The sequence below is a fragment of the Kogia breviceps genome, chromosome 2, assembly GCF_026419965.1.
Source record: "Kogia breviceps isolate mKogBre1 chromosome 2, mKogBre1 haplotype 1, whole genome shotgun sequence".
NCBI lineage: Eukaryota > Metazoa > Chordata > Mammalia > Artiodactyla > Physeteridae > Kogia > Kogia breviceps.
This window is the reverse complement of record NC_081311.1, coordinates 30909298-30936178: the sequence shown is the minus strand read 5'-3', so window position 1 is coordinate 30936178 and position 26881 is coordinate 30909298. Positions and strand designations below refer to the sequence as shown.

The window sequence follows — 26881 nt, the reverse complement described above, 5'->3', positions numbered from 1 at the left end:
TAATAAAATGTAATTAAAAGGGTTCACTCCAGGTAGCCAGAGGGTATCTTCAGGAAGAAAGTACTGATAAGTGCTGATTTAAAAAAAAAAAAGTGGGGGGGGGGACTTCCCTGGTGGCTCAGTGGTTAAGAATCCACCTACCAATGCAGGGGACATGGGTAAGAGTACTGGTCCGGGAAAATCCCACATGCCACGGAGGAATGAAGTCTGTGCGCCACAACTACTGAGCCTGCACTCTAGAGCCCGTGAGCCACAACTACTGAAGCTCGTGCACCACAACTACTGAGCCCACGTGCCACAACTACCGAAGCCTGCACACCTAGAGCCCGTGCTCCACAACGAGAAGCCACTGCAATGAGAAGCCCACGCACCACAATGAAGAGTAGCCCCCGCTTGCTGCAACTAGAGAAAGCCCACACGCAGCAACGAAGACCAGTGCAGCCAAAAATAAAATTTAAAAAAAAAAGAAGAAAGCAATAATCTAATCAATCAGCTGTAATGTGTCTCTTTCAAGGATGAAATGGGAAAACCTGACATACACATCAGGTATATTTTTTTTAATTGAATTATACTTGATTTACAATGTTTCAGGTGTACAGCAAGTGATTTAGCCATATATGTACATATATATGTATATATACTCTTTTTCAGATTATTTTCCATTACAGGTTATTAGAAGATATTGAAGATAGTTCCCAGTGCTATACAGTAGGTCCTTGTTGGTTATCTATTTTATATATAGTAGTGTGTATCTGTTAATCCCAAACTCCTAATTTATCCCTCTCCCCCGTCCTTCCCTTTCCCCTTTGGTAACCATGTTTGTTTTCTATGTCTATAAGTCTATTTCTGTTTTGTAAATAAGTTCATTTATATTCTTCATGCAAATTACCTAAATTGCCTTTATCAATTGGCTTGTAAGCCTGAATAGAGTCAGGCCCCAAACCCATCTAACAGATAAAATAGTTTCTGGACTTGCAATAACAAAAAAGACTGCCACTCTCTGAGGACTTCCACACAACCACCCAGCAACCTCCCTCTTTTGCACTGTTTAATCTCACAAACTCTACAGCTAAAGGTTAGAGGCAAAGAAAGGTAGGCCACTGACCAGTTTATACAGATTAACCTTAAAATTCTATTTTCTTCTTCCCCCCTCCTTCTACCAAGACTGGCCTTGTCTATAAATATAATAGTCAAACTCTCTAAGCCAGATAACTGATAAAAATGTAAAATAAAAAGATTCAGATTCAAGAAAGACCCCTGAAGAATCTATTCCTCATTCCATTCATAGAATTTGACAGTACAAATAAAAAACTGGGGGCTTCCCTGGAGGCGCAGTGGTTAAGAATCTGCCTGCCAATACAGGGGACACGTGTTCTAGCCCTGGTCTGGGAAGATCCCACATGCCGCGGAGCAACTAAGCCCGTGAGCCACAACTACTGAGCCTGCGCATCTGGAGCCTGTGCTCCACAACGCGAGAGGCCGTGACAGTGAGAGGCCCGTGCACCGCGAGGAAGAGTAGCCCCCGCTTGCCGCAACTGGAGAAAGCCCTCGCACAAAAACGAAAACCCAACACAGCCAAAAATAAATTAATTAATTTAAAAAAAATTGGATTCAGACATTTAAACCATGTTTTCCTCTTGTACAAGTGAGAACAGACAATTCTTCCTAAGATCAATAGGTTCCATCTACCACTTTTCTCAAAGGACCACACTGCTGTCTTATAAGAGAAAGAACAATATAACAAAAAAGACTTCAGGAAATCTACGGTGTAGGTAAATCAGCAGGATACAGGACACTTTCCCCATCTTCAGGCACCTTCCTTATCCTCCAAAAACATTTCCAAAATGGGATGTAAATATCCTGAAGTCTGTTCCAAAGCTCCCTAAGTTCCATGGGCAGGCTTGGGCTCCAAAACTTAGACGCTGCTGGCATATTAACTGTCTCCAGCTTTTCACAATTGCTATCACTTCCGCGGCTTACTCTGCCTCCCTCCACCCCTATATGTTCCCATTTGCTTTTTTTGGTTCACAGTGGGTTTCTTTTTTTCCAGTGAATATTGAGGTTAGAAAGCCTGTGACTCTTTGTTATCAATTTCCCCTCTTCATCTAATAATAGTTAGTACTTTCTTTTTATGTCGTTTTTCAACTCAAAAAGTACTGAGCTGTATTTCCCTACTGCCAATTGTGTGGGGAGGTGGCTATATTTCTTTTCCTGCTTTAGCTTTTTCTTTTTCTCTCTTTGGCCCTTAAGAGTCTCTATTATTTTTATACCACTACTGGTAGAGTGGACACTCTATTTGTGGATTCTCCTTATTATTATGTGCAGGCTTAAAATAATAATGAAGAAATAGGAATAGAAAGCTAGACAGTTCTAACAGATGATCATATATTCTCCAACACGCAAATATGTGTTGATCTGTGCAAATCAGACAACTCCTCTTCTTTATGGAATACAAGGGGCCACACCACCAACAAAACATTAGAAAGGTTAAAATCTGCAGAACATAAAATAATTTGCATGGCACTTATCACCACAAGATAATATTTTATATCTTAAAAATGACAAAAACTATTATTCATTCATTATTGACCACCTAGATTAAGCTAACTGTTGGGAATACGTAATAAAAATATACGTGTCCCGCCCTAAAAAGCTTTAGAAAACTCAACTTCTCTTTTACAATATAAACAGTTTCAGGTTCAGATAAGATTCTGGGAATATCTACTGATCATGTAACTAATACTATAGCGCAAAATTTAAATTCAAACAGCAACATCCTTTAAAGAAATTCAAACAGTTCCCACTACAGAATGGTATTTTGTCTTCAGATTTTCATCACAATTCAAGATTTTAGAGCAGGCTGAGGGATGATCTAATTAAATTTATCAACCCCCTCTATGGTTTCTGGGCAAAAAAAATGATCAACCATTTATAGGCAGCTCCAAGAGGGAAAACCTCTTCCCTATAAAATAGTAAATAACACATTCAACCACTCCCATCTCTGCTAAGGAGGGACTCCAGTGCCCACTCACAAACCCAGCTTTCCAAGATTTGGAAACTCTTATTCGGTATAAACAGCACCAACAGACACAAAGCCAAAGCACCAGGGCAATGTAAATAAGCTCACTCTACTGAATTTTAATATACATTTACTCAATTAAGACAACTGAGGGGGCTTCCCTGGTGGCGCAGTGGTTGAGGGTCCGCCTGCCGATGCAGGGGACACGGGTTTGTGCCCCGGTCCAGGAAGATCCCATATGCCAAGGAGTGGCTGGGCCCGTGAGCCATGGCCGCTGAGCCTGTGCGACCGGAGCCTGTGCTCTGCAATGGGAGAGGCCACAACAGTGAGAGCCCCGCGTACCACAAAAAAAAAAAAAAAAAAAAAAGACAACTGAGGTCTCAAAGCTGGGGTAAGACCACTTGGAAATCTTTCTAGGAAAAGCTAAATTTCAGTGTGCCTGCTTAGGAGAAAACACTCTAAAAATAAAGTAATGATTTCCTAAACTGCAGATCCCTCTGATCGAGTCTTTAGTTGTTCTACTAGGCGAAAGAAAACCTATTACGTATGGAGTGGTTATTATCTACTAGGCTCAACGCTAAGAGCTTTAAAAGGATTGTCTGATTTAATTCTGACATTCTCTGGAATAGACATCATTATGTCCATTTACAGATGAAGAAACTGAAGCTGAGAGAAGTTTAAACATTGGCCCAAGTATTTTATTCTTTTTGGTGCTACTGTAAATATGATTCTTTTCCTAATATCCTTTACAGATAGTTCATTCTATCTGTATAGAAACACACTGACTTTTGTAGGTTGATTTTGTATCCTGCAACTTAAACTTGTTTATTTCTAACAGTCTTTTTGTTAGTGTCTTAAGGGTTTTCTATATATAAAATCATGTTGGGACTTTCCTGGTGGTCCAGCGGTTAAGAATCCACCTTCCAATGCAGGGGACGTGGGTTCAATCCCTGGTTGGGGAACTAAGATCCCACATGCTACGGGGCAACTAAGCCCGCGTGAGGCAACTACTGAGCCCGCGTGCCACACCTAGAGAGCCTGCAAGCCGCAATAAAAACAAGAGCAAAAGACAAGTGTTGGTGAGGATAGGGAGAAATTGGAACATTTGTACACTGCTGGTAGGAAAGCAAAATAGGGCAGTGGTATAGCAAATAGTATGGAGGTTCCTCAAAAAAATTAAAACTAGAACTACCATATGATCCAGAAATCTCACTTCTGTGTATTTATCCAAAATCGCTGAAATCAAGGTCTCAAAGAATTATTAGCACTCTCACGTTCACTGAGGCATGATTAACAATAGCCAAGATGTGGAAACAACCTAAATGTCCATGAACATACGAACAGACAAGCAAAATGTAGTATACACATAGAATGGTATATTACTCGTCTTTAAAAAAGAAAATTCTGCAATATGTGACAACATGGATGAACCTTGAGGATATTATGCTAACTGAACTAAGACAGTTGCAGAAAGACAACTGATTCCACTTATATGAGGTATACACTTATATGAGGTATCTAAAATAATCAAATTCACAGAACTAGAGTGGAATGAGGGCTGCCAGCAGCTGGAAGAGGAGGAATGGGGAGTTACTAATTAACAGGCATAAAGTTTCAGTTAAGCAAAATGGACAAGCTCTTTAGATCTGCTATACAACACTGTACCTATAGTCAACAGTACTTATTGTACTCTTAAAATTGTACCAACAGGGTAGATCTCATGTTAAGCGTTTTTACTACAATAAAATTTTTTAAATGTTTAACTGGCCCAAGGACTCAAACCCATTTCCAACTGACACTCAAATCTGTGCTCCTACTTAACCACATAAACTGCCTCGGAAGAGATTTAAAAGTACTGACAGCGTTCTCTCTCTGCGCTGTTAGACGTCAGGAAATTCGCTTAACAGCTCTGGGCTTGAGTTTCCTCAACATCAAGATGAGTCTCAGCGCAAAGGCAGGCAGCGCTGCCACCACCAACTGGTCGGTTTGCAGCCAACGCCGCTGGTAGTCCCCCAACGGGCATCACCAGGACCAAGCGGGGGCCCAACTGGAGCCCAGCGCCGCGGCCAGACCACCGCGCCTCAGCTCCCGCAGGCGCGAAAATGAGAAACGCCGCGGGAGAAAGGAACAAAGCCCGGCCCCGCTGGGTCACCGTGACCCGGGGGAAGGGCATCTGTACGACCAGCCCACGGCCTCGTTTCCAAGGCAGCTGGACCAAGAGCTTGTCTCACCTCCGGCCAGATTCGCGGGCTGGCACCTCCCCTTCACTCTGCGCCTCAGTCGCCATCTTAGTAAACTTCTTTCACCACCCAACCCCGACCCCGCCCCCCTGCCTTTGGATTGGCTAAGGTGTTTCCCCCTCTTTTACACGATTGGATGACTTGACCGACCCTCCTCAACCTAAACAGCTTTGTGATATTATAGGTCTATTCAAATAACTAACCGTCCTTGGTCGCCCCCCCGTCTTGGCGGAAAAGAAAGGAGGGGGGAACCCAGCCCCGAGGCCTGCCGGGAGTTGTGGTTTCTCATTTTGATTAACCCTTCGGATTCCACCGACTTTTAGGTTCAAGTCAGGAATACCAAGCCAATGCTCAAATTTTGTCCTGATGTATAAAACTCAGAATTACAAATCTGTTGAACTTGAAAGTGACTTTAAGCGTCACTCTCTAGGGCTTCCCTGGTGGCCCAGTGGTTGAGAGTCCACCTGCCGATGCACAGGGTACGGGTTCGTGCCCCGGTCCGGGAGGATCCCACATGCCGCGGAACAGGTGGGCCCGTGTGAGCCATGGCCGCTGAGCCTGCGCGTCCGGAGCCTGTGCTCCGCAACGGAAGAGGCCACAACTGTGAGAGGCCCGCGTACCGCATTAAAAAAAAAAAAAAAAAAAGTCACTCTCTAAAATGCAAGATTTGTTTTCTGTCCTGATACAGATTGATATACCCAGAATTGTAGGTACAGAGTGGGAGCCAAGAAGTACTTATTAAATTTAGTTCACAGCCTGCTTTCTTTAGACAGCATACTGGATTGGGGGGGGGGGTCACTTCTTCATTCCACCTGCTCCTTTCCAGCTTACCAAAGAACCCACAGAGTTTGCCTCTATGATCTGAATCATGGAGACAAAACCTGCATAATTTTGTCCCTGGCTGAGCTTTAATCCTCAGTGGGAGAAATAACCATAATTATGCTTGCCCTCCCTGCCTCATGGGCTTCTGGTGAGGATTAACTGAGGCAACAGATGCCAGAACATTGTAAATTTAAAGCATTAATTTTTTCTCTGTATTATTTTTCTCTGCTGGATTTTTCTAGGAATATTTTTCCTGTTGTTCCTTCTAACATCCTTTCACCTGAGGATCTCCCAGCACTCTCCTTCTCCTTCACTAAGCTCTACCCACATATATTTCAGTTTCTCAAAAGCCTTTGCTCTGTTGTTCTTCTGGCTGGCCTGCTTTATTACATTTCACATCTCAGTTTAAAAGTCACTGGTTCAGGGAATTCCCTGGTGGTCCTGTGGTTAGGACTCTGCACATCCACTGCCGGGGCCTGAGTTTGATCCTTGGTCTAGGATCTAAGATCCCGAGAGCCGTGTGGTGCAGCAAAAAATAATAATAATAAATCAAAAAATAAATAAAAGTCACTGGTTCAGATGCCTTCCATGCCCCCCCCCCGAATAAATCAGTTCCCCTACTAAACTTTCACATAGCACTTGTACTCTTCCTTCATAGCTCTTATCACAACTTATATAGTTTGTGTGACCATTTGTTTCACGGGAGGGTTCCCAACTAGACTTCCTGCCACATGTGGGTGGAGGCTACATCTATTTTGCTCCCTGTGGCATATGGCACATAGTGGCCTTCAAAAAATATTTTTTCAGCAAATGAATAAGTAAATAAATTATCCAAATCAAAAATTGAATCAAGTATTCTAATAGATTATTTCAATTGATGAATTTATAAGTTTGGTAAAAGTGTCTAAATAAAATTGCATTTAGTTTTATGTTTAACAAATTGTCCTTATTGTACAAATGCATGAAAAGAAATGCAAAATTCAACAAACACGTATCAGTGAAATTTTTCACTGAACCCCAGACAGCCTTAAAAACTCCAGGTTGCATAACTGCTGAATATACAAAGCAGGGAACCCAAGGTTCAAATTCTGCCCTTTCCCTGAAGTGTAAACAGGTTTCCCTCCCCCCTGCCGGCCCCATGACACCCAGGACATCAATTAATTGACTGACTGAATTAAACTGATGATTTCACACAGAAGAAATGTTCAAAACTTTAAACTATTACCACTACAACTAGGAAGAACACCATATTTCTGGTTCATCTGTTTTGATGACATTTTTTACACAAAGTCCTTCATGTTTGGGGAACTACAGCACCGTAGTTAAGAGCATGGGCTCTGGAGTTAGTGAGCCTAGGCTCAAATCTGGCTCCATCACTTCTAGCTGTGTGACCCCAGACAAGTTACTTAACTTTCTGATTCTATTTCCTTTTCTGTAAAGTGAGGACAATCATAATTCTCAGAGGGGTATTGTGAAGATTAAATGAGATCATCTCTGAGGAGCTGCTTCACAGCAGAGTGTCTGGCACACACTAAGTCTAGATAAATGTTCAAGGTGAGATGATGAATATGAAGAATGCTAAACTCCACGAGAATTCCCTGGTGGTCCAGTGGTTAGGACTCTGAGCTTACACTTTAGGGGACACGGGTTCGATCCCTGGTCAGGGAACTAAGATCCTGCATGCTCCGCGGTGAGCCCCGCACCCCCCCGCCCACCTCCCACCCCACCCCCGCCAAAAAAAAAAGAATGCTAAACTCCCGTCTCAGATAACACTTCTATCTCCATTGCTGTGTGATAAGGACCATACATTACACTTGAGATTACAGTTTAATCGGTTAGCCTGGAGAGGGGAGTGTCCCTCCTCAAAACCAGCTGTCCTGCTGTGACTTCTGATTACAAGAAAGTATCACTGCTGAGTGCTCTAAAAGTACCCCTCAGCCGACAAGGCTGTACACCCTGTTTCTGCGAGGATGTCACGGCTCCCCCGAGATCATCTTCCTTACCCTGTCTAGTTATTGATTGTTAGAGCGACGATAAGCACAGCTGTACAGCAGGCATTCTTGAAAGTTCAGAAAGTCCTCTTGTTTCCAACAGCCTGGCTGAACAAAAGGTCACAGAGAAGTGGCCCCAGCCCTCAAGGAGTTTACAGTGGACTCAGGGAGACAAAATGGACACACGTAAGTCACATACAACAAGAGACAGTTTAGAATTACGAAAGACTAAATACCAAAGTAGAGAACAGACTCGCAAGAATTCAGAAGTGTGGAGAAGGGAAGAAGGCCAGGGCTCTAAAGGATGGTTGAAGAGCAGAGGCATGGATGTGAGTCTGCCACAAATGTGACTGCAAATCCATCTACCTACCCCAACAGACCTGGAGCTTTGGGCAGATGCGGTATTCGAATCTTCTTTGTGTTTCCAGGCCCTGGCCTCAACGGGGGCGGGGGGCCGGGGTGGGGAGGAGGAGGAAATATAGGAGGGAAGCAAAAGAAAGAACAAGACGGAGGAGAAAGAAAAGAAGGATCTGCCCATGACCCCAGCCCCAGCATCATCCTCTCCCCTCCCCACCTCTAACCACACCCTCCAACAATGCAAGTCATGCAGTCCCCAGATGCATCTGTTTTCCGCTTTTGTTCTTGCTGTTCCCTCGGCTTGAATTAAAGCAGGACATTTTGATGCCCACACCAAACTATAAAAATATCATGTGTACAATAAGCATTTCTGAGCCTTACATCAGTAATGAGCCTAGATAGGGATAGGGTGCTTATTGAACATTAAAAAAAGAAAAAAAGTCTAAAAAAATGTAATGATTTGTTCTCTTGTCAAAAAGGCCAACAGTCCCACCAAAATATCATGCATTCACCTGTAATATCCCTTTCTTTCTTTCCCCCTTTCCTTTGCCAGAAAACTTGTATTTGTTATGATAAAGTCTTTGGAATCATTATTCTAATGTCTTTTTCATCATCTGTTAATATTTAGCTCTTTTCTTTTTATATTGTTTAATTACACAAGTAATACATGAAGACATTTTCCTTGTAAAAAAAAATACAAATAATACAGGTAAAATCTCCTTTGTTGACCTACCCCCACATTCTAGTCCCTCCTCTAAGAAACCACTATTTTCTGTTTGTGTCTGTTCAGATCTTTTTCTATACAATACATTTATTCAACAAATATCTATTGAATGCCTACTATGTGCCAGGCACTGTTCTAGGCCTGAGATACAGGCATAACAAAACGTCACTCTCTCGTGATGTCTCATTCTAATGGTAACACATACATACATATAGAAATACATAATTTTAATTTTTAGATAAATGGTGAAATGCCATACATATTATCCTTATACATGCATCATAGAGATTTTTCCATGTCGTACACCTAAATCTGCCATTACTCTTCCTTTTTCCTTTTTTTGGCCGGTGGGATCCTAGTTCCCTGACCAGGGAGAGTCCTAACAACTGGACCGCCAGGGAATTCCCTGCCCTTACTCTTTTGAACTACTGTGTAGTATTCCACACTATAGATGCTCCCTGGTTTATTTTAACCATCCCCTCCAGGTGTACATTTAGATTTAGGTCAACCTGGGTGGCAAGCACTGGAAACTGACTTTGGCTATCATAACAGAAACTGGATTTGTTGGAAGGATACTAGGTTGAAGAGCTGGCAGGAAGGAAGGGGGCTAGGGAGCTGGAAACCCAGCCAAGATCAGTCCACTCAGTGCCACTTGACTCTAAGCACAGTCACCCCTCTGCTGATTTCCCACCTGTTCGTGGGTCCCCATGTCACCCCCTGCAGAGGCAGAGTCATAAAGGAGAACATCTGATTGACTTGGCCTAGGTTGCTTGCCTCTACCCTTCTGACTGGGGGAAGCTCTGTCTCCCAACAAAGCTCTCCCAGTGGGGAATTACCTGCAAAAATGGGGAAAAATTAAAGGATAAATGTGTGCTACAAATCATTCCCAATATTTTACTTCCTGGGGCACCTGATTATTCTGGGCTGGGGCAGAGCTTAACCCTTCAGTCTCCTTCAGACATACTAAAGACTAACATCTACATTATTCCACATGTTGAAAAAAGAAAACTGTCCAGCTCTGCTACAGAATCCTCAAGATTGGCCACAGGGCTGGAGAGCAGGGGAGGGAACTCAATGAGGTGGAGGAAAGAGGAACCAGTTCTGTGCAACTAAAAATGACCAAGTTTGGGGCTGGAACCTCAGAGTAAAAGCTCTGGGTGTCATTTTCCCCAGCCAGGACAACAAGCTGGGAAACAGCCAGGTCAGTGGCAAGAGGCTGGCAGAGAGGAGGACTGGAAGCGAGCACAGCCCCGGGGCATTTCTGATTGGGAGTCACCAGCTGTCAGGCACTGGGCTCAGCGCTGGGGCTACAGAGTCGAATGAGCCATGAATCCTACCTTCCAAAAGCTCAGACTGTAGTTGGAGGGTAAGAGGGCCAGGATCTCTGGGCCACAGCAGAGGCAAGGACCAAATTCTCTGAAAGCCTGAAGCTGCCTGGCCTGATGTGGGGCGGGGTCTGAGGGAGGCGGCAGTGGTCCTGCGTCTTGCAGGGTGAGTTGGAAGACCCGCAAACTGACCAAATCGTTTTGAATTGGAATCTCTCTGGTGCTCTAATCAAAAACCCCAAACCTCAGGTGAGGAGGCCCCATGTGCTGATGGTAAGTTTCAAAGCAGTAACATATATGTGATGTTCAGGAATGCGCCAGTACATTTTGAACTCTCAGTGCTGGGTGTTATCTCCACTGTCATGTGAGCTGAAGCCTGGAGGGATCCTTTTTTCCTGCCACTATAACCCATTCTTGTGGAGGCTGTTTTGGTATAGAGAGAAATTTTGCACCTCAAGTTTCTATAGCAACTAAGAAGGGTAACCAGTACATTATAAACTCTCCATGCTGGGTGTTATCTCCACTGTCGTGTGAGCTGAAGCCTGGAGGGATCCTTTTTTCCTGCCACTATAACCCATTCTTGTGGAGGCTGTTTTGGTACAGGGAGAAATTTTGCACATAAAGTTTCTATAGCAACTAAGAAGGGTGAAGGTCAGCAAAGGCCCGATGGCTTCCCCACCTCTCTGTCCTGTAGACAGGAGCCTTCAGAGGCAGCTTCAAAGTGTCCCCCAATCAAAATCAGAAAGTAAAGGAAATTGTCCTTTAGCCCACTTAGGCCTCTGCAGTCATCCTCAACCATAGGATCCATCTTCTTTCAAGGATGTAGGAAGAGAGGGCTGCCTTGCTCATTCATTCACACTTCAGTGTGAATTAAAACCAAAGGTACCTCTTCTGGAACATGCAAATTTAAAGGACCACTTTACTTGTGAAATAAAAAGCTTGTCACCCAGTTAAAATAATTTACACAATCATGTGGATTAGGAAACCTGAAAACCTTCTTGGGAGGATTCAATAACCGTGTCTCAGATTACCGTTTTATATTTGCTGCATTTCTAGATTTGTTTATATGATTGATTCGTTTTGGCTTCTCCCACTAGACTGTATGTTCTGTGGGTTAAGGAGTGTATTTGATTTTGCTCACTCAACTATTTATTCAATGAATAAAGGAACAAGTGAATCAAATAAATCAAAGAAGTAATAAGTGAAATAGTGAGGTCACTCGGTTCTTAAAAACTACATCCCACCACTACTGGACATAAGTTTTTGTTTCACTGCACCCAGCATCACTTTAGGGGTCCTCTGCTCTTCTATCCTCTGTGCGTTTTGTGTGGATTGATGCCACCTCTGGCTAAATGAGTGGACAAAATAACTCTGGCCAATCAGAGGACTCTGGATTTTACAGTCTAGGCCAGCCCAAGTAAATACGGAAAGGAAGTATGCAGTAAGAGCCCCACTGGGGGAACTGAATGGGGTGGGAGGTCAGAGGGCAGGAGGAACCACACGGCCTGTTGGAGGAGGTTTGTAGCTGGACTGAGTAAGATTTAGATGGGTAGAAATTTGGGGGGATGACATTCTCCGCAAAAAGAACAGGACTAAACATGGGGAGACAGGAACATATGAGATGCATTCGGAAGCTGGCTAAGGGCCCAGTGTGACAAGAGCAAAGGGCTTCTGTAGGGTCAGGATAAGTTTGGATGAGTGGACCAGGGCCAGGCCTCTGAGTTCTGGATGCCATGTTAAGAAGCTGAGGGTTTTACTCAGGAGGTAATGTGGACCTATTCAGAGTGGGGGCGGTAAGTAACCTGAGCAGGGCTGGGCATTAGGAAGATGATATGCCAGAAGAATGGATTAAAGGGAAAGAAGCTAGGGCCCAGACACAAGTTGCATGAGCCCAGTCAAGGACACATGAAGAACATAGGCAACAGGACCAGAAATAAGGCATGACAACTGGCAGAGGCACTGGAGGAAAGCAACAGACCTTGGGGAGAAAGAACCAGGCAGAGTTAAAAGACCAGATTGCAGAACCTGGGTAACAGCACCTGGGTAGTGGTTTGAGAAGGTCAGGCTTTGGCATCAACCAAAACTGAGTTTGAATCCTGGTTCTGGCTCTGGTGGTTTGTGTGACCTTGCACAAGTTTTCTTAACTCTGGGCCTAGGTATTCTTATCCATGAAAAAGGATAATACTAAACTCAGAGGTTATTGGAAGATTAAAGAAAAGAATATCTGTAAAGTGCTTTTCTGTATAGCTAATGGATACAAAGTTTTCTTTTGGGGGTGATGCAAAGGTTCTAAAATTAGATTATGGTGATGGTTGCATAACTCTGTTAAATATACTAAAAAACATTGAATTGTACGTTTTAAATGTGTGAGTTTTATGGTAAATTATATCTCAATAAAACTGTTAAAAAATTAATCGATATATGGTAGTTACTATTATTATCTGCTTCATTTCCTGATCTGAGTACTTCCCATAGGGCTTGCCTGACTGGCATTGCCCTCCAAACCACCTTTGCAGATTTTCTGATTATATTAGCATTGTCTTTTAAAAGTTCCTGGTTGACTTAACAAAACAGAATGTTGGGCTTCCCTGGTGGCGCAGTGGCTGGGAATCCGCCTGACAACGCAGGACACACGGGTTCGAGCCCTGGTCCGGGAAGATCCCACATGCCGCAGAGCAACTAAGCACCTGCGCCACAACTACTCAGCCTACGCTCCGGAGCCCGTGAGCTACAGCTGCTGAGCCTGCTTGCCACAACTACTGAAGCCCGTGTGCCTAGAGCCCGTGCTCCTCAATAAGAGAGGCCACCGCAATGAGAAGCCCGTGCACCGCAACGAAGAGTAACCCCCACTCGTCGCAACTGGAGAAAGCTCGTGCACGGCAACAAAGACCCAACACAGCCAAAAATAAGTAAATTAAGTAAATCAATTTTTTTAAAAAAATAGAATGTTATTTGTTTCTCACATAGAAGAGATCTGGAGGCAGGAAGTCTAGGACTGTATTTGTGTCTTCAGACCTCGTTTGAGACTCCTTCAAATTCACTGCTCTTTCATAGTTCAATATGGCTGCTAGAGCTTTAACCATCACATCCACATTCCAGGAGACAAGATGAAAGAAAAAGAGAGGCACTTGGCCCCCTTCCTAATAGTGAGATTTTCCAAAAATACCATACACTTCCCACTTACACCTCACTGGCCAGAACTTCATCACATGGCCCCATCTAGCAGTAGGAGAAGCCGGAAAATGTGGTCTATGCCTCTGGTGCTGCTACAACTTGGTGTTGAAGGGAAGGATAGCAACTGGGAGGCAAACTGCAGCCTCTGTTATAACTACTATTTAACGAAGGCAGAATATAGAAAATATATATGTAAATGCATAAAATATATTTGAAAAGAATATACAACAAATGTTAGTATAGTTTGCCTCCAGGAAGGGAAATTGGGTGGCTGGGGACAGGAATGGGGGGAGGGCTTTCTTTCACTGTACTCGTTTTGACCTTTAGAATTTTGAACCACGTGGCTGTATTATCTATTCAAATAAATAAAACTAAAGTCTTTTTTAAAAATTCTGAATTATACTACCTGACCATGTGTCTCCTGATTTCCGATTCTGTTGACACCCAGGCATCCAGACAGACACAAAGCCTCTGCAGATCCGAGACTGCCTTCCCTTTACACCTATAGCCAATCCCTTTACACCTATAGCCAATCACTCCGTAAGTTCAAGCATCTACTATTCCATTCCCACTGCCATGGTTTGGCAACGGCAGTACAGTCTTTTCTACAGTCACAGAAATAAGAGTGTTAACTGCATCAGCCTATGTAGGATCATCCTAATAGTCCCTGTAGAGATGTGTTCCTGACATGGCCATATTTTTACCCATGATCAACATACAATGAGTGGGCGGTGGGGTGGGGGGAACTTCCCTGGTGGAGCAGTGGATGAGACTCCGCACTCCCAATGCACTGGGCCCAGGTTTGATCCCTGGTCAGGGAACTAGATCCCACATGCATGCCGCAGCTAAGAGTTCACATGCCATAATTAAGGAGCCCGCCTGCCGCAACTAAGGAGCCCTGGAGCTGCAACTAAGGATTCTGTGAGCTGCAACTAAAAAGGGCCCACCTGCCACAACTAAGACTCAGCACAACCAGATTAAAAAACAAAAACAAAAACAAAAACGTACAATAATGAGGGGGACTTCCCTGGTGGCACAGTGGATAAGATTCCACACTCCCAATGCATGGGGCCCAGGTTCTATCTCTGGTCAGGGAACTAGATCCCACATGCATGGTGTAATTAAGAGTTAGCATGCCACAACTAAGGAGCCCTGGAGCCGCAACTAAGGAGCCCGTCTGCCACAACTAAGACCTGGTGCAACCAAATAAATAAATAAATATTTTTTAAAAAATACAATGAGGGTGTAGTGGTCCCTTGTTTTTTCATGCCTTCATTCCTTTTTCCTGTTCTAATGGTAGATCTAGCTGGGCCTAGTATAACTCAAAATCCATTAGAGGATTTTAGAGGCCATCAGGCCTTCAGTTTTTCTATTGAATCTCCATAGCTTACACATTTTAAACAATTCCTTGAAACTGCTTGCACTAGGTTTCCAAGGGCTGCTGTAACAAATTACCACAAACCTGGTGACTTAAAACAACAGAAATTTATTTCTCACAGCTTTGGAGGCCAGAAGTCTGATATAAATAAGGTGTCGGTTGGCAGGGCCAGTTCCTTCTTGGGGACTCGGCAGGAGAAGCTGCTCCATGCTCTCTCTTAGCTTCTGGTGATTGCTGGCAATCCTTGGTGTTTCCTGGCTTGTGGCAAACATCACTCCAATCTCTGCCTCTGTGCATACATGGCATCCTCCCTGTGTGTCTCTGTGTCCAAATTTCCCTCTTTTAAAAGGATACCAGGGGGGCTTCCCTGGTGACGCAGTGGTTGAGAATCCGCCTGCCGATGCAGGAGACACGGGTTCGTGCCCTGGTCCGGGAGGATCCCACATGCCGCGGAGCGGCTGGGCCCGTGAGCCATGGCTGCTGGGCCTGCGCGTCCGGAGCCTGTGCTCCGCAACGGGAGAGGCCACAACAGTGAGAGGCCCGCAAACCGCAAAAAAAAAAAAAAAAAAGGATACCAGGGCTTCCCTGGTGGCACAGTGGTTGAGAATCTGCCTGCCAATGCAGTGGACACAGGTTTGAGCCCTGGTCTGGGAGGATCCCACATGCTGCGGAGCAACTAGGCCTGTGAGCCTCAACTACTGAGCCTGCGCGTCTGGAGCCTGTGCTCCGCAACAAGAGAGGCCACGATAGTGAGAGGCCCGCGCACCGCGATGAAGAGTGGTCCCCCGCTTGCCGCAACCAGAGAAAGCCCTCGCACAGAAACGAAGACCCAGCACAGCCAAAAATAAATAAATAAGTAAATTTAAAAGGATACCAGCCACTGGATGAGGGTCCACCCTAATCCAGTTCGACCTCACATTACATTGATTACCTCTTCAAAGTCCCTATTTCCAAATAAAGTCATATTTACAGATTCCTGGTGGACATGAATTTGGAAGGGACCCTATTCTACTCAGTACATTACTCCAGCCTCCACCTCTGGGGCTGCATCCCTCTAAACCTTCTTTCCAATCTTGAGTCCTTTCCACTTTTATAAATGGCAAAATACTCCACACTGTTGCACCAGTTTTAGCCCAATCCTTTAATCCATTTTAACTACTGAGTTACAGACCTGACTATTCCTAGCACCCTGTTTAGCCAGTGGACAGTTATCTTCCCTGCCCTATAAGCAGTCTCTAAGACATTTTCAACTTCTGCCTTCTCAGTGTTTCCAGCTTTCTGTAGCTGCTACTCTACAGAGAGGTGTTTAATAACTCATTAGCACCTCTTTGCATCTCAGTGTGAATCCCCTAATCTCTTAAATTCTCTCAGTACAAATCCCTCCTCCTCAGCCAGTCCAGCTCCTACAGCCTCCCAGTCTGGGAGCTGGGAGGCAATGAAGGGAGGGGAAAAGGAGCAAGCCTGGGTCTGCTTTGCTGCTTCCAAGGCTCATCACCCAGGGATGCTGCTGGTCTCTAAAACGGTGGCAAGCCCCAATCCTGCCATACAGTTGGAAATCCTCCACACTGGGCAAGAATTTAGTCTATGCGCAGCAGACTGTCTACATCTTTTCAACCCTGGAGTGTGAATCCACAGGACTGCCCTGTCAGGCATTAGGTAACCTGCCAGCGGGGTGTACAGTTCCTCCCTTCCTTCCCAATAGTCAGCCCGGAGCCAGCCCTCTGTGCCCTGGGCAGTTCTAAAAGCAGTCACAAAAGTACTCACCCCCTTTCTGTGGCTTATTTTTTTCTAACATTTTATTTATTTTTTTCTAAAATTTTTCAGTCAACAAAATTGAAGGAATTTAACAGTGAACTACCCTATTACCCAGCACCTAATTCTACCTAGATTCTACCATTAACATTTTTTTAGCATTTAAAAAATTAAGCTATACTTCACATAACATAAAATTCACTTTAAATTGAATTTTAAAGTGTACACTTCTGAAGTGTGTGCTTCAGTGGTTTTAAGTGTATTCACTATTTTGTGCAAACATCACCACTAATTCCAGAACATTTTCATCACCCCCAAAAAAATCCCATGCCCATTATCAATTAGTCCTAATTCCCCTCTCTTCCCAACCCTGGCAACCACTAATCTACTTTCTAGCTGTAGATAGAAAGATTTGTCTATTCCGAACATTTCATATAAATGGAATCATACAATAGGTGGACTTCTGTGTCTAGTTTCTTTTGCTTAGCATAATGTCTTCAAGGTTCACTCATGCTGTAGCATATAACACTATTTAGTTCCTTTTTATGATGAATTATATTCCGTTGTATGAATAGCTAACATTTTATCATCCATTCATTTGCTAATGAACATTTAGTTTCTTCTAGTTTGTGGCTATTATGAATAATGCTGCTGTGAACACTCGGGTACAAGTTTTTGTGTGAACATGTTTTCAAATCTCTCATGTATATACCTAGGAGTGGAATTGCTGGGTTATACAGTGACATTAACATTCTACTATACATGCTTTATCATATACCTACCTGTCCTAACCATCCTTCTATCTATATATCAATCCATCTCACATTTTTGTGCACTTGAGAATAAATTGCAAACATCAGTATACTTCACCCAGCATGTCTATTAACTAGAAATCAATATTTGTGTAGTTTTTACTTTTCATGTAAAATTTACATACAGTGAATTCTAAGTGTACGATTCAATGAGTTTTTAACACATGCATACACCTGGGAAACCTGGAATCAAGATATCAAGATATAGGACTTGCCTGGTGGCGCAGTGGTTAAGAGTCCACCTGCCAATGCAGGGGACACGGGTTTGAGCGCTGGTCTGGGAAGAGCCCGTGCACAACTACTGAAGCCTACGCACCTAGAACCCTGCTCCGCAAGGAAGACCCAATGCAGCCAAAAATAAATTAAATAAATTTAAAAAAAAATTTTTAAGTATGACATCATTCTATATCAATAAACACATATCACTGTAAGAGGAAGCATCCACTCAACAAAATAAAATCAATTCTTTTTTTTTTTTTATATAGTTGCGCAGAGCAGGGGCTACTCTTCGTTGCAGTGCGTGGATTTCTCTTTGCAGTGGTTTCTCTTGTTGCAGTGCATGGGCTCTAGGCACACAGGCTTCAGTAGCTGTGGTGCGTGGGCTCAGTAGTTGTGGCTCATGGGCTCTAGAGTGCAGGCTCAGTAGTCATTGGCAGGCGGATTCTTAACCACTGTGCCACCAGGGAAGCCCTAAAATCAATTCTTAAAAAAAAACAAACAACTGCCAGACCTTTTTCCAAAGTGGTTGTACCATTTTCACACACACAACAATGCATGCGTGCATGAGGCTTACAAATTTTGAATCAAAAAATAAAAACAAAGATTCTAAACTGCTGCTAATTATTTTCACTTAAAAATTTTAACTAATTAGGTTCAGAATATTCTAGCTAATAAGTGCTGCTTTGACCACACTCTCAAATGAATGACTGTAAATAAGGGGATGCCTTAAATTTACACAAGGTTATATGTCAAATATATTTCAAATAAAGAAATAGAGAGGATGATCCATTCATAATAAAAAATGCTCAACAAACCAGAAAAAGAAGGGAACATACCCAACCTGAGTAAGGCCATCTATGAAAACCCAGAGCCAAGGACTTCCCTGATGGTGCAGTGGTTAAGAATATACCTGCCAATGCAGGGGACACAGATTCAAGTCCTGGTCCATGAAGATCCCACATGCTGCGCAGCAACAAAGCCCATGCACCACAACTACTGACCCTGCGCTCTAGAGCCCATGAGCCACAACTACTGAGGCTGCGTGTCACAACTACTGAAGCCTGCGCACCTAGAGACTGTGCTCTGCAACAGGAGAAGCCACCACAGTGAGAAGCCCATGAACCACCACGAAGAGTAGCCCCCCGCTCGCGGTAACTAGAAAAAAAAAGCCCGGCACAGCAAGGAAGACCCAATGCAGCCAAAATTTAATTAATTAATTAATTAATTAAATTTTTTAAAAAACAAAACAGAGCCAACATCTAACTTAATGGTGAAAGACTGAATGCTTTCCCCTAAGATCAGGAATAAGACAAGGATGTCTGTCCTCACCACTTCTCTTCATCATTGTTCTAGGGGTTTCAGCCAGGGCAATTAGGCAGGAAAAATAAAAGGCATCCAGATTAGAAAGGGAGAAGTAAAACTTCATCTCTGTCTGCAGATGATGTGATCTCATATATAGAAAATCTTAAGGAATCCACTAAAAGGAGGTGATGATTTTTATGACACCCTGTGGAAGTCTCGATTCCCAAGATTTAAAAATTCATTTGCTTGGGACTTCCCTGGTGGTCCAGTGGTTAAGACTCCACGCTCTCAATGCAGGGGGCCTGGGGGGCGATCCTTGGTCAGGGAACTAGATCCCGCCTACCGCAACTAAAGACACAGTGCAGCCAAAAATAAATTAATTTTTAAAAAACCATTTGCTTTCTTCAAACTGCCTCTTCCTCCTTTATTCTCACATTCTTCCCTCCACACTTGACAAAAATAAGCCCAGCTCTTTTTTTAACAACTTCCCACCTCTTCCCTCTAACCCATTCCTCCCGAAAAGTTTGCTCCTGTAATGATCATCTTGGAACTGCACACCAAGACCCTTGTTTCTACTTATCTGGATCCCCAGGCTCCAGTCTCTTTCTTTCTAAATCATGCTACTCCCCTGCTCCATATTTTAAAGTAGCTCTCTACTGCCTGGTTTCTGTGTTTGTGTGTGCATGCTGCAAAGCATGCACTTTATTGACATAAAGCATACAGCTTTATTGACATAATTTACATGTCATAAAATTCACTCATTTTAATGATTTTTAGCAAACTTAATGGTGCAACCATTAAGTTTTAGAATATTTTCATCACCCTGATACTATCCCTTCCCTGTAAAGGTTGGTCCACCAAAAATCTACCTACAAGTGTACTGTTTGGAAGTTAGGCCTGAGGGTTTGGGATCTTGAATAAAGATTTTAAACCTCCAGGCAATGTGACGGTAAAGGATCGTTTTCTACCTTTCTGCTAAAAAATGAAGTCTTGGTTAATCATTAAGCCAACCATGATATCATGAAGGGTTACGGTGGCCGTATCTCCATTTCCATCCAAATAGCTGACCATTTTCTTCTCTTGTTACCCCCTCAGAAAGGATACTCCCCTACTGGGCTGAGGCATTCTTCTTAAAAGAACTTTCTAGCTCACCGCCCCTCCCAAGACGAGCAACCTCCTCTCCAGTAATGACAGCCCCAGTCCAGGTCCCCACATACCCACACTCCTGATCAAAAAAACATTAATCAGTGGCCTTTCTTTGCCAATTCCCAATCCTCCACCCCCATCGCACCACAAGGTCCCCCTCTTCCTTTTCATCTCTTTCAGCTTCGTTTGCCTAATCTCCAGACAGATCCCTAGCCTGAAGCCTTCTCTCCATCACTCGCCTCACTCGCTCTGCCATCACTTCCCAAATTGCCGGCATCCCAGACCTCAAAGGTGCAAACGCCAAAACCAGATGAGTTGACGCGCCTAAGGGAGAGAAGTGTGTGGGTGTGTGGGTGTAAGTGTCCTTGCTTGTGTGTGGAAGAAACCAACAGAGGCCGTGCCGGTGTCCATCTTCTGGAAATACCGATCACGCCCGGCCGAGAGAGAGAGGATCGGTTCCCCAGTGCCCCCCGCAGACAGCATTCAGGGCTGTAGAGCTCAGAGGCATCAAGGCTTCACCCGGGACCCCTGCCCAGAGGGCGCCCCGCCCCCCAACGGTACTGCGCAACCCCTCCCCGGCGCGGTGGTAGGGCCCGGCGGCAACGTCACCCATTGTTTACAAATCAACCCGAGCCGGTAGGATTCCGGCTCCCGCGGCTGCTGGCGCGCGGCGAGGGTGCCTGGCGGGCTCCGGCTTCCGCGTCCGCCCCGGCTCCGGCTTCGGCCTCAGCACCGCGCCCGGCTCCGCCGCGGCCCACCAAGCCCCGGGGGCAGCCGAGCCGCCGCCGACTCCCGCAGAGCTCCGGGTGCCCGCGCGGGGGGCCATGCCGTGCCGGAGGGAGGAGGAAGAGGAAGCCGGCGAGGAAGAGGAGGAGGAGGAGGAGGAGGAGGAGGACAGCTTCCTCCTGCTGGAACAGTCGGTGACTCTGGGCGGCTCGGGCGAGGTGGACCGGCTGGTGGCCCAGATCGGCGAGACGCTGCAGCTGGACGCGGCGCAGGACCGCCCTGCCTCCCCGTGCGCGCCCCCGGGGCCGCCACTGCAGCCCCCGCGACCCCCGGCGGTGGTGCGCGCGGACAAGGCCCGAGCCCCGGCTCTGCCGTTGCTTCTGCCGCCCGCCTCGGCCGAGACTGGGGGTCCGGCTCCCCCGGGGGCCCTGCGCTGCGCCCTCGGGGACCGCGGCCGGGTGCGGGGCCGGGCTGCGCCCTACTTTGTGGCCGAGCTCGCCGCAGGCCCCAGCGCGCTGTCCCCACTGCCCCCTCAGCCCAGCCTTGATGGGCCTTCGGGAGCTGACAAGCGAGGCGCCCCGCAGCCGCTGTCGGGTCCTTGCCGGCGAGGATGGCTGCGAGACGCCGCCGCCTCCCGCCGCCTGCAGCATAGACGCGGGCTACAACCTCAAGCCCGCACCGGCGACGACGATCCGCACCGGCTTCTGCAGCAGCTCGTGATCTCGGGGAACCTCATCAAGGAGGCCGTGCGGAGGCTTCATTCGCGACGGCTGCAGTTACACGCAAAACTTCCCCGACGCCAGCTCGTGGGCCCTCTTTCGGCCCCAGTGCATGAGCCCCCTTTGCCCCGCAGCCCTCGCGCGGCCTGCAGCGACCCTGGCTCTTCTGGGAGGAGGGCGCAGTTCAGAACTGGCGACGGCGTTCTAGTCCCCGGCAGCTAACACCCCGAGAGTGGCCACAGCGGTAGCCTCTGCCTGGAGGGCAAGGGGCTCCCCCTGAGGGCTGCGTCTCTACTCAGACTGGTGAACTCGCGCTTTTGGAAGAGGGAAAATAACTAATGAAGACGAGGAATCGAAAAATCGCGAATGTTTTCGTGGGAACTGAGGTCGAGGGCCCCGATATGGTTGAAAAACAAGACTTCGTTGGTCCTATTTAAGGCAGATTACAGAGCGCACCCCAAGCTCACAGTCAGCAGGACTCCTCATTGGCGTGACCAGTCCTGGTGGCGCAGCGTGCAGTTCCACGCAGCCTCTCCGGGCCCTCCAGCCTGACGACCATGTGGTCACAGTCCACGCTTCTTAGGATCGCCGAACGCCCAAAGGACGAAGATGATCCCAGTTACTTGCTTTACCTTTACAGGGCTGGTTCCTGATCCACTTTGGGGGAGAGGAACCTGTGTAGATCATTTCAGGGAGTACCTCAAACTGCCAGACTTGAAATTCTACGAAACTTCGTGTTTCGTAAAACACGTGTATTTTGGGGTGCTGGTTCTTGATATAAAACACGCGGCACCGGGAAAGGACGTTTTGGGGAATTGAATAGACGTAACCTTTTCTCTGCCCCCGCTTTGCAACTGCCTGAATTTCTCTGAGTGGCGGCACAAGGCGGTGCGCCTGTGATGCTGATGGAAGGTGGGGCCGACAGGTGCTGGGGAAAGGGGAGGGCGAGGCGCGGAGTGAACCCTCAGTCCCCTCCAAAGTGTATTTTCACAGCCTGTCCGCCCCTTCTCGGGTTCAAGATCACTGTTTCCTGGGAGTACACGAGATTGCGGGGCTCCAGCAGGGCAGAGTCGCCAGGTTCCGCCTTTACTCGGAGTAGAGCGCGGGGTTTTGCAAGTGCTGGAGTCTCCTGAGGACACGCGCACCGCTGCCACCGCGGGTGTGAGCAGGCGGCGACGTGCTGGGCGACGGTGCCTCCCGCGGGCGGCCGCGCCCCGGGCTTTCACGGAAACTGCCCTGAGAAGTGGCCTCGCGGCTCTCCTCTTCCCCTCGGCTCTGCTGTCCTACTCTAGCGGGTGGCGCTGGCGCTCCTGGGGGCCCCCGAGCTGGGGGCTGAGGAGACACCACGTGATGGGGCACTCCAGGGACACACAGCCTAGCACAGCAGCTTATAATGGGCTCTCTGGGGCCTTTTGCAATAACAGCTGCAATTCCCTGGATAGATGGAGTTGATTTCCTCCCTTTGCCCCTCCCCCAGCCATGCCAGCTCGCCTTTGTAAGTGAAGGAAACCGAGTAGAAAATGTGACCCTCCAAATGGAGAAGCTGCAGGCTTTGCCATTGTGAACCTGGCGAAGTGCTTGTAACATAACGTTCACTCAGTCTGAAGGATCTAAGACGGTATTGTTGGTGTTTTAGTTTTATAAGATTCAATGGCATGTTCATCATCCAGATGTGGCTATTGACATACCTACACTTCGCAGCGGAGTGTCTGGAATTGTGGCTATCCTGATTATAGGATGTTAACTTAACTGAAATATCTGTTTTTAATAAATGCGTTGGGTTTTTTGTTTGGCTGTATTTTATACTTGTCGTCGGTGGGAAAGATGCACAGAACATGTTTCTCTGATCTCCATAAACATGAAAACACTTAAAATCCTCGTCAGCCTGGCTTGTGGATGGTAATTAGAGCGCCTTTGTGTCTGAGCAGCTCACGAGTTAGACAGGGTCTGCGCGGCTGGGTGTGTATTGGTGCTGACATGAAATTAAATGAAAGCGAGGTCAGGTTTTGGACCAATCCCATTCACTAAAACCTTAGAGCCTTCTGGATTACTAGTCAGTGCTGGAGAAGCCCCCTCTGACTGTATTAGCAAAGGACATCAGATCAGTCAGTCACGTCAGACCGGGAGGCTTATCACTTTTTTCTTTCTACTATGGTCATTAAGTGGACTTGTTCCACAAGGTGGCCCTTTAGGTTGGGGCAGCTCTTGGTTACGGACTGCTCAGGATGCAAACCTGCAGTGGGAAAGCCGACTGGGAGGGTATGAAAGGACTCCTCTCCTCTCTTTGCCCTTGGCATGTTCACTCCCATTCTCTCCCTAAGCAGTGATGCAACAGCCCATCTCTGTCCCTCCTGTTCTCAGTTACTTTAGTCTGTTTCCTCCAGGAAGGAGCCATGCTGGCAACAGGATATCCAGGGTTCAAATCGCCTTATTAAATGGGGACCTTGGACAAGTTGCTCAACCTCTGTGAGCTTCAGTTTCCTCATCTGTACAACAGATGAGCCATGAGATGGTGAGAAAAAGGTTCCTTGTGACTGGCACATCCTGGAGATGAATGGTCCAGTCCCTACCCCTTCCTTCCCAGGACTGTCCCTTGGTAGCCAATCGACTGGGTCCTCGGTTTCTCATAAAACAAGGGCATGCTGTGATCCCACAAGTGCTTTCTGGATTGAGTGCTGTATGATTTAGAGACCTGATTTTCTAACTCCCTTTTGGACTCAATGCCTGTTGTTTATACCTCCCCATTCTCTCTCTTCAAATACACACACAGACCCTGATGGTCTCTGAGAAGTACCTCCAGAACACAGCAAGCCAGCCATTTCCCACAACCTGCCCAGGAAAGGTTGTGGAAGACTCAGTCCAGTGCCACCCAGCAAAGGAATGGTGACTATGGAAGCTCTAGCACAAACTGAGGAAGGAGGGCCTCTAACAATGCAGTGGGCTACCACCTCTAGGCTCTGAGCAAAAGGAAAGTGGTCAGGTGCCGACTTCCTCTGGCACTGGAGGAGCCCTGAGGTCCTCACTTCTTAGATGAGGTGGGATTTCCTGGAGGTCAAAGAGTTAAGAGCAATCCAGGGCCAAGATGGCCATGGTTCAATGCCACTGCCCCAAACGTGCTGGCTTCTTGTAATGATTGGTTAAGGCTAGACTCAACCATAGGGTTCACGTAATACAACCCCCTCCTTCAAAAAGTTAGACTGGAGAAAACTAATGCCTACTATGAGGTGCTTTAACTGCACTATAACCCTGTAACCGTCAAGGGTGTAAACCGTCCATCTTTAAAAATCCTGCAAGATCTTACTAGTCACCCCCAAGACATCTTTTGGAATAAGTCCGGGTTTACATTAATGATTTTTAAAAGTTATTAGACCATTTTTCCTTGGTGGTCCAGTGGCTAAGACTCTGCACCCCCAGGAACTAGATCCCACATGCCGCAACTAAGAGTCCGCATGCCACAACGAAAGATCGCACATGCTGCAACTAAGACCCGGTGCAGTCAAATAAATAAATATTTTTTAAAAAAGTGATTAGACCATTTTATAGGTGGAAAGATATTCCAGGAAGGGGGCAGTGCAGAGTGACCTACAAAGTCATTACGAAGTCAAAGGCCTAACAGAACCTAGAACCCAGGTCTCCCGTCATCCAGCTCAGGCCTCTTTCCAATAGCCTGATACCATCACACATACTCCAATATTGTTCACTGCAGAAGTCCACACATATACTACAATGTAAACGACACCCCTGCAGTCGTCCAACATGATGATCCTGCCATTGGAACCCTGGAAAACCATGCGCCAGATCCCTAGGCTGAGCTAGGGAAAGCCAGGCACGCGGTAACCCTTTTCTTATGTTCAGCATCCTATGAAGACAGCTGGCCACAGAAAATGGCCTGGGTAAGATAAAAGACCAAAGCTATAAACTCAATGAAAAAAATACTAAATAAACTAAAAGACAGAAATTGACAAACAAGTGATTTGGAGAAAAGAATGCCACACCTCACAAAGAACTCCAGAGTCTGCCACCCCAAGATTTCATTCTAAATTAGGCATAAATGCTACAATATTTGAATTCTATTTTACCCTTTTTTGCTCTTTCCTTTTCCAGCTCAGAAGCAGAAATATGGAGTGCACATCAGACACCACTTTCCTATCCAGCAAAGTCTGTGTCAAACCCTGTGATCCCTACCTTCCAATCAGGAAAGAGTTACCCTGGCAACCAAATTACTAACTCACTCAATTAGCTCCCCCCTCTTCCACTGATGCTCAGTAATCACAGAATGTCAGCCCTGGGAGAGCTCAGTCTTCAGTGGTCTAGTGCTACCCCCTCATTTAGAGATGGAAGCACAGGGAGGTTTCCACTCTGAGATGCACTCCATTTGAACACCAGGAAGGCTGGTGCAGACAAAGCAGCAAAACTCTCCCATGCAGCCCTTCCTCCTGGTTTTCCATACATAACTGAAGGGAAAACAAATGACCTTCGCATAACAATGTGTCCCAGGAGGTGTAATAGATAAGAGCATGGGCTCTGCAGGCAGCCCTGCATTGTTAGCTGTGTGATTTGGGACAGGATCCTTAACCTCAATAATGTCAATTAACTCACCTGCTAAATGGGGATAAATACAGCACCTACCTTGAAGAATCCAGTGAAGGTGAAATTAGATCATGTATGATCTAACACTCTTATAAAACAAAACATCATTCCTGGAAGCTACTGCATTAAGGCCACTACTTTAAGTCTTTCGTGGAAGATCCTGCCTTTTATTGACGTCTTCAATATGTTTCTTAAAAGGCATAAACCTGTTTGCTCTGAAGACGTTTCTTAAACATGTACCCCTGTTGTATAAAGTGCGAAGGGAAGTGTAGAGGAAGGGAATAATCAGTCTATAAGAGGTTTAATCAGAAACGGGTGGAGGTCCCCTTCAAGCCAAACCTTGAAAATAGCTCAGGACTGGGACTCGTAGAGTAGGGGTGACAGGAATATCATAAAGGGGAGGGTTTGTGGGGAGGGCATTCTGAAGGCACAGCTCTTAACTCCCCCATTCCTATCAGAAATCCTTCTAAATCAAATTCAGTGCTCAGCTGTAGGTCCTCACGCCTGCCCTGTCCACTCCCATCTATAATTTGTACTGAGAAAATTGTGCAATTTCTTCGCAGGAGGTGATCTTCAAGTTCATTT

General features: G+C 46.0%; 2 protein-coding genes across 2 annotated transcripts in view; one reads left to right on the top strand and one right to left on the bottom strand.

Annotated features, from left to right (window-relative positions):
* ARHGAP19 (Rho GTPase activating protein 19) overlaps window positions 1-5329 on the bottom strand; it is a 53211-nt gene extending 47882 nt beyond the window's left edge. Inside the window, exon 1 of the mRNA XM_059054726.2 lies at window positions 5251-5329. Coding sequence (XP_058910709.1) covers window positions 5251-5306 — 56 coding nt within the window. The 5' untranslated portion in view covers window positions 5307-5329. The remainder of the gene's footprint in view (window positions 1-5250) is intronic.
* Window positions 5330-20724: 15395 nt separating this feature from the next.
* Window positions 20725-23492, top strand: FRAT1 (FRAT regulator of WNT signaling pathway 1). The gene has a single exon (XM_059054786.2). It carries the CDS (start codon window positions 21086-21088, stop codon window positions 21926-21928), a length of 843 nt encoding a protein of 280 aa, XP_058910769.1. The 5' UTR covers window positions 20725-21085; the 3' UTR covers window positions 21929-23492.
* The last annotated feature ends 3389 nt before the right edge of the window (window positions 23493-26881 follow it).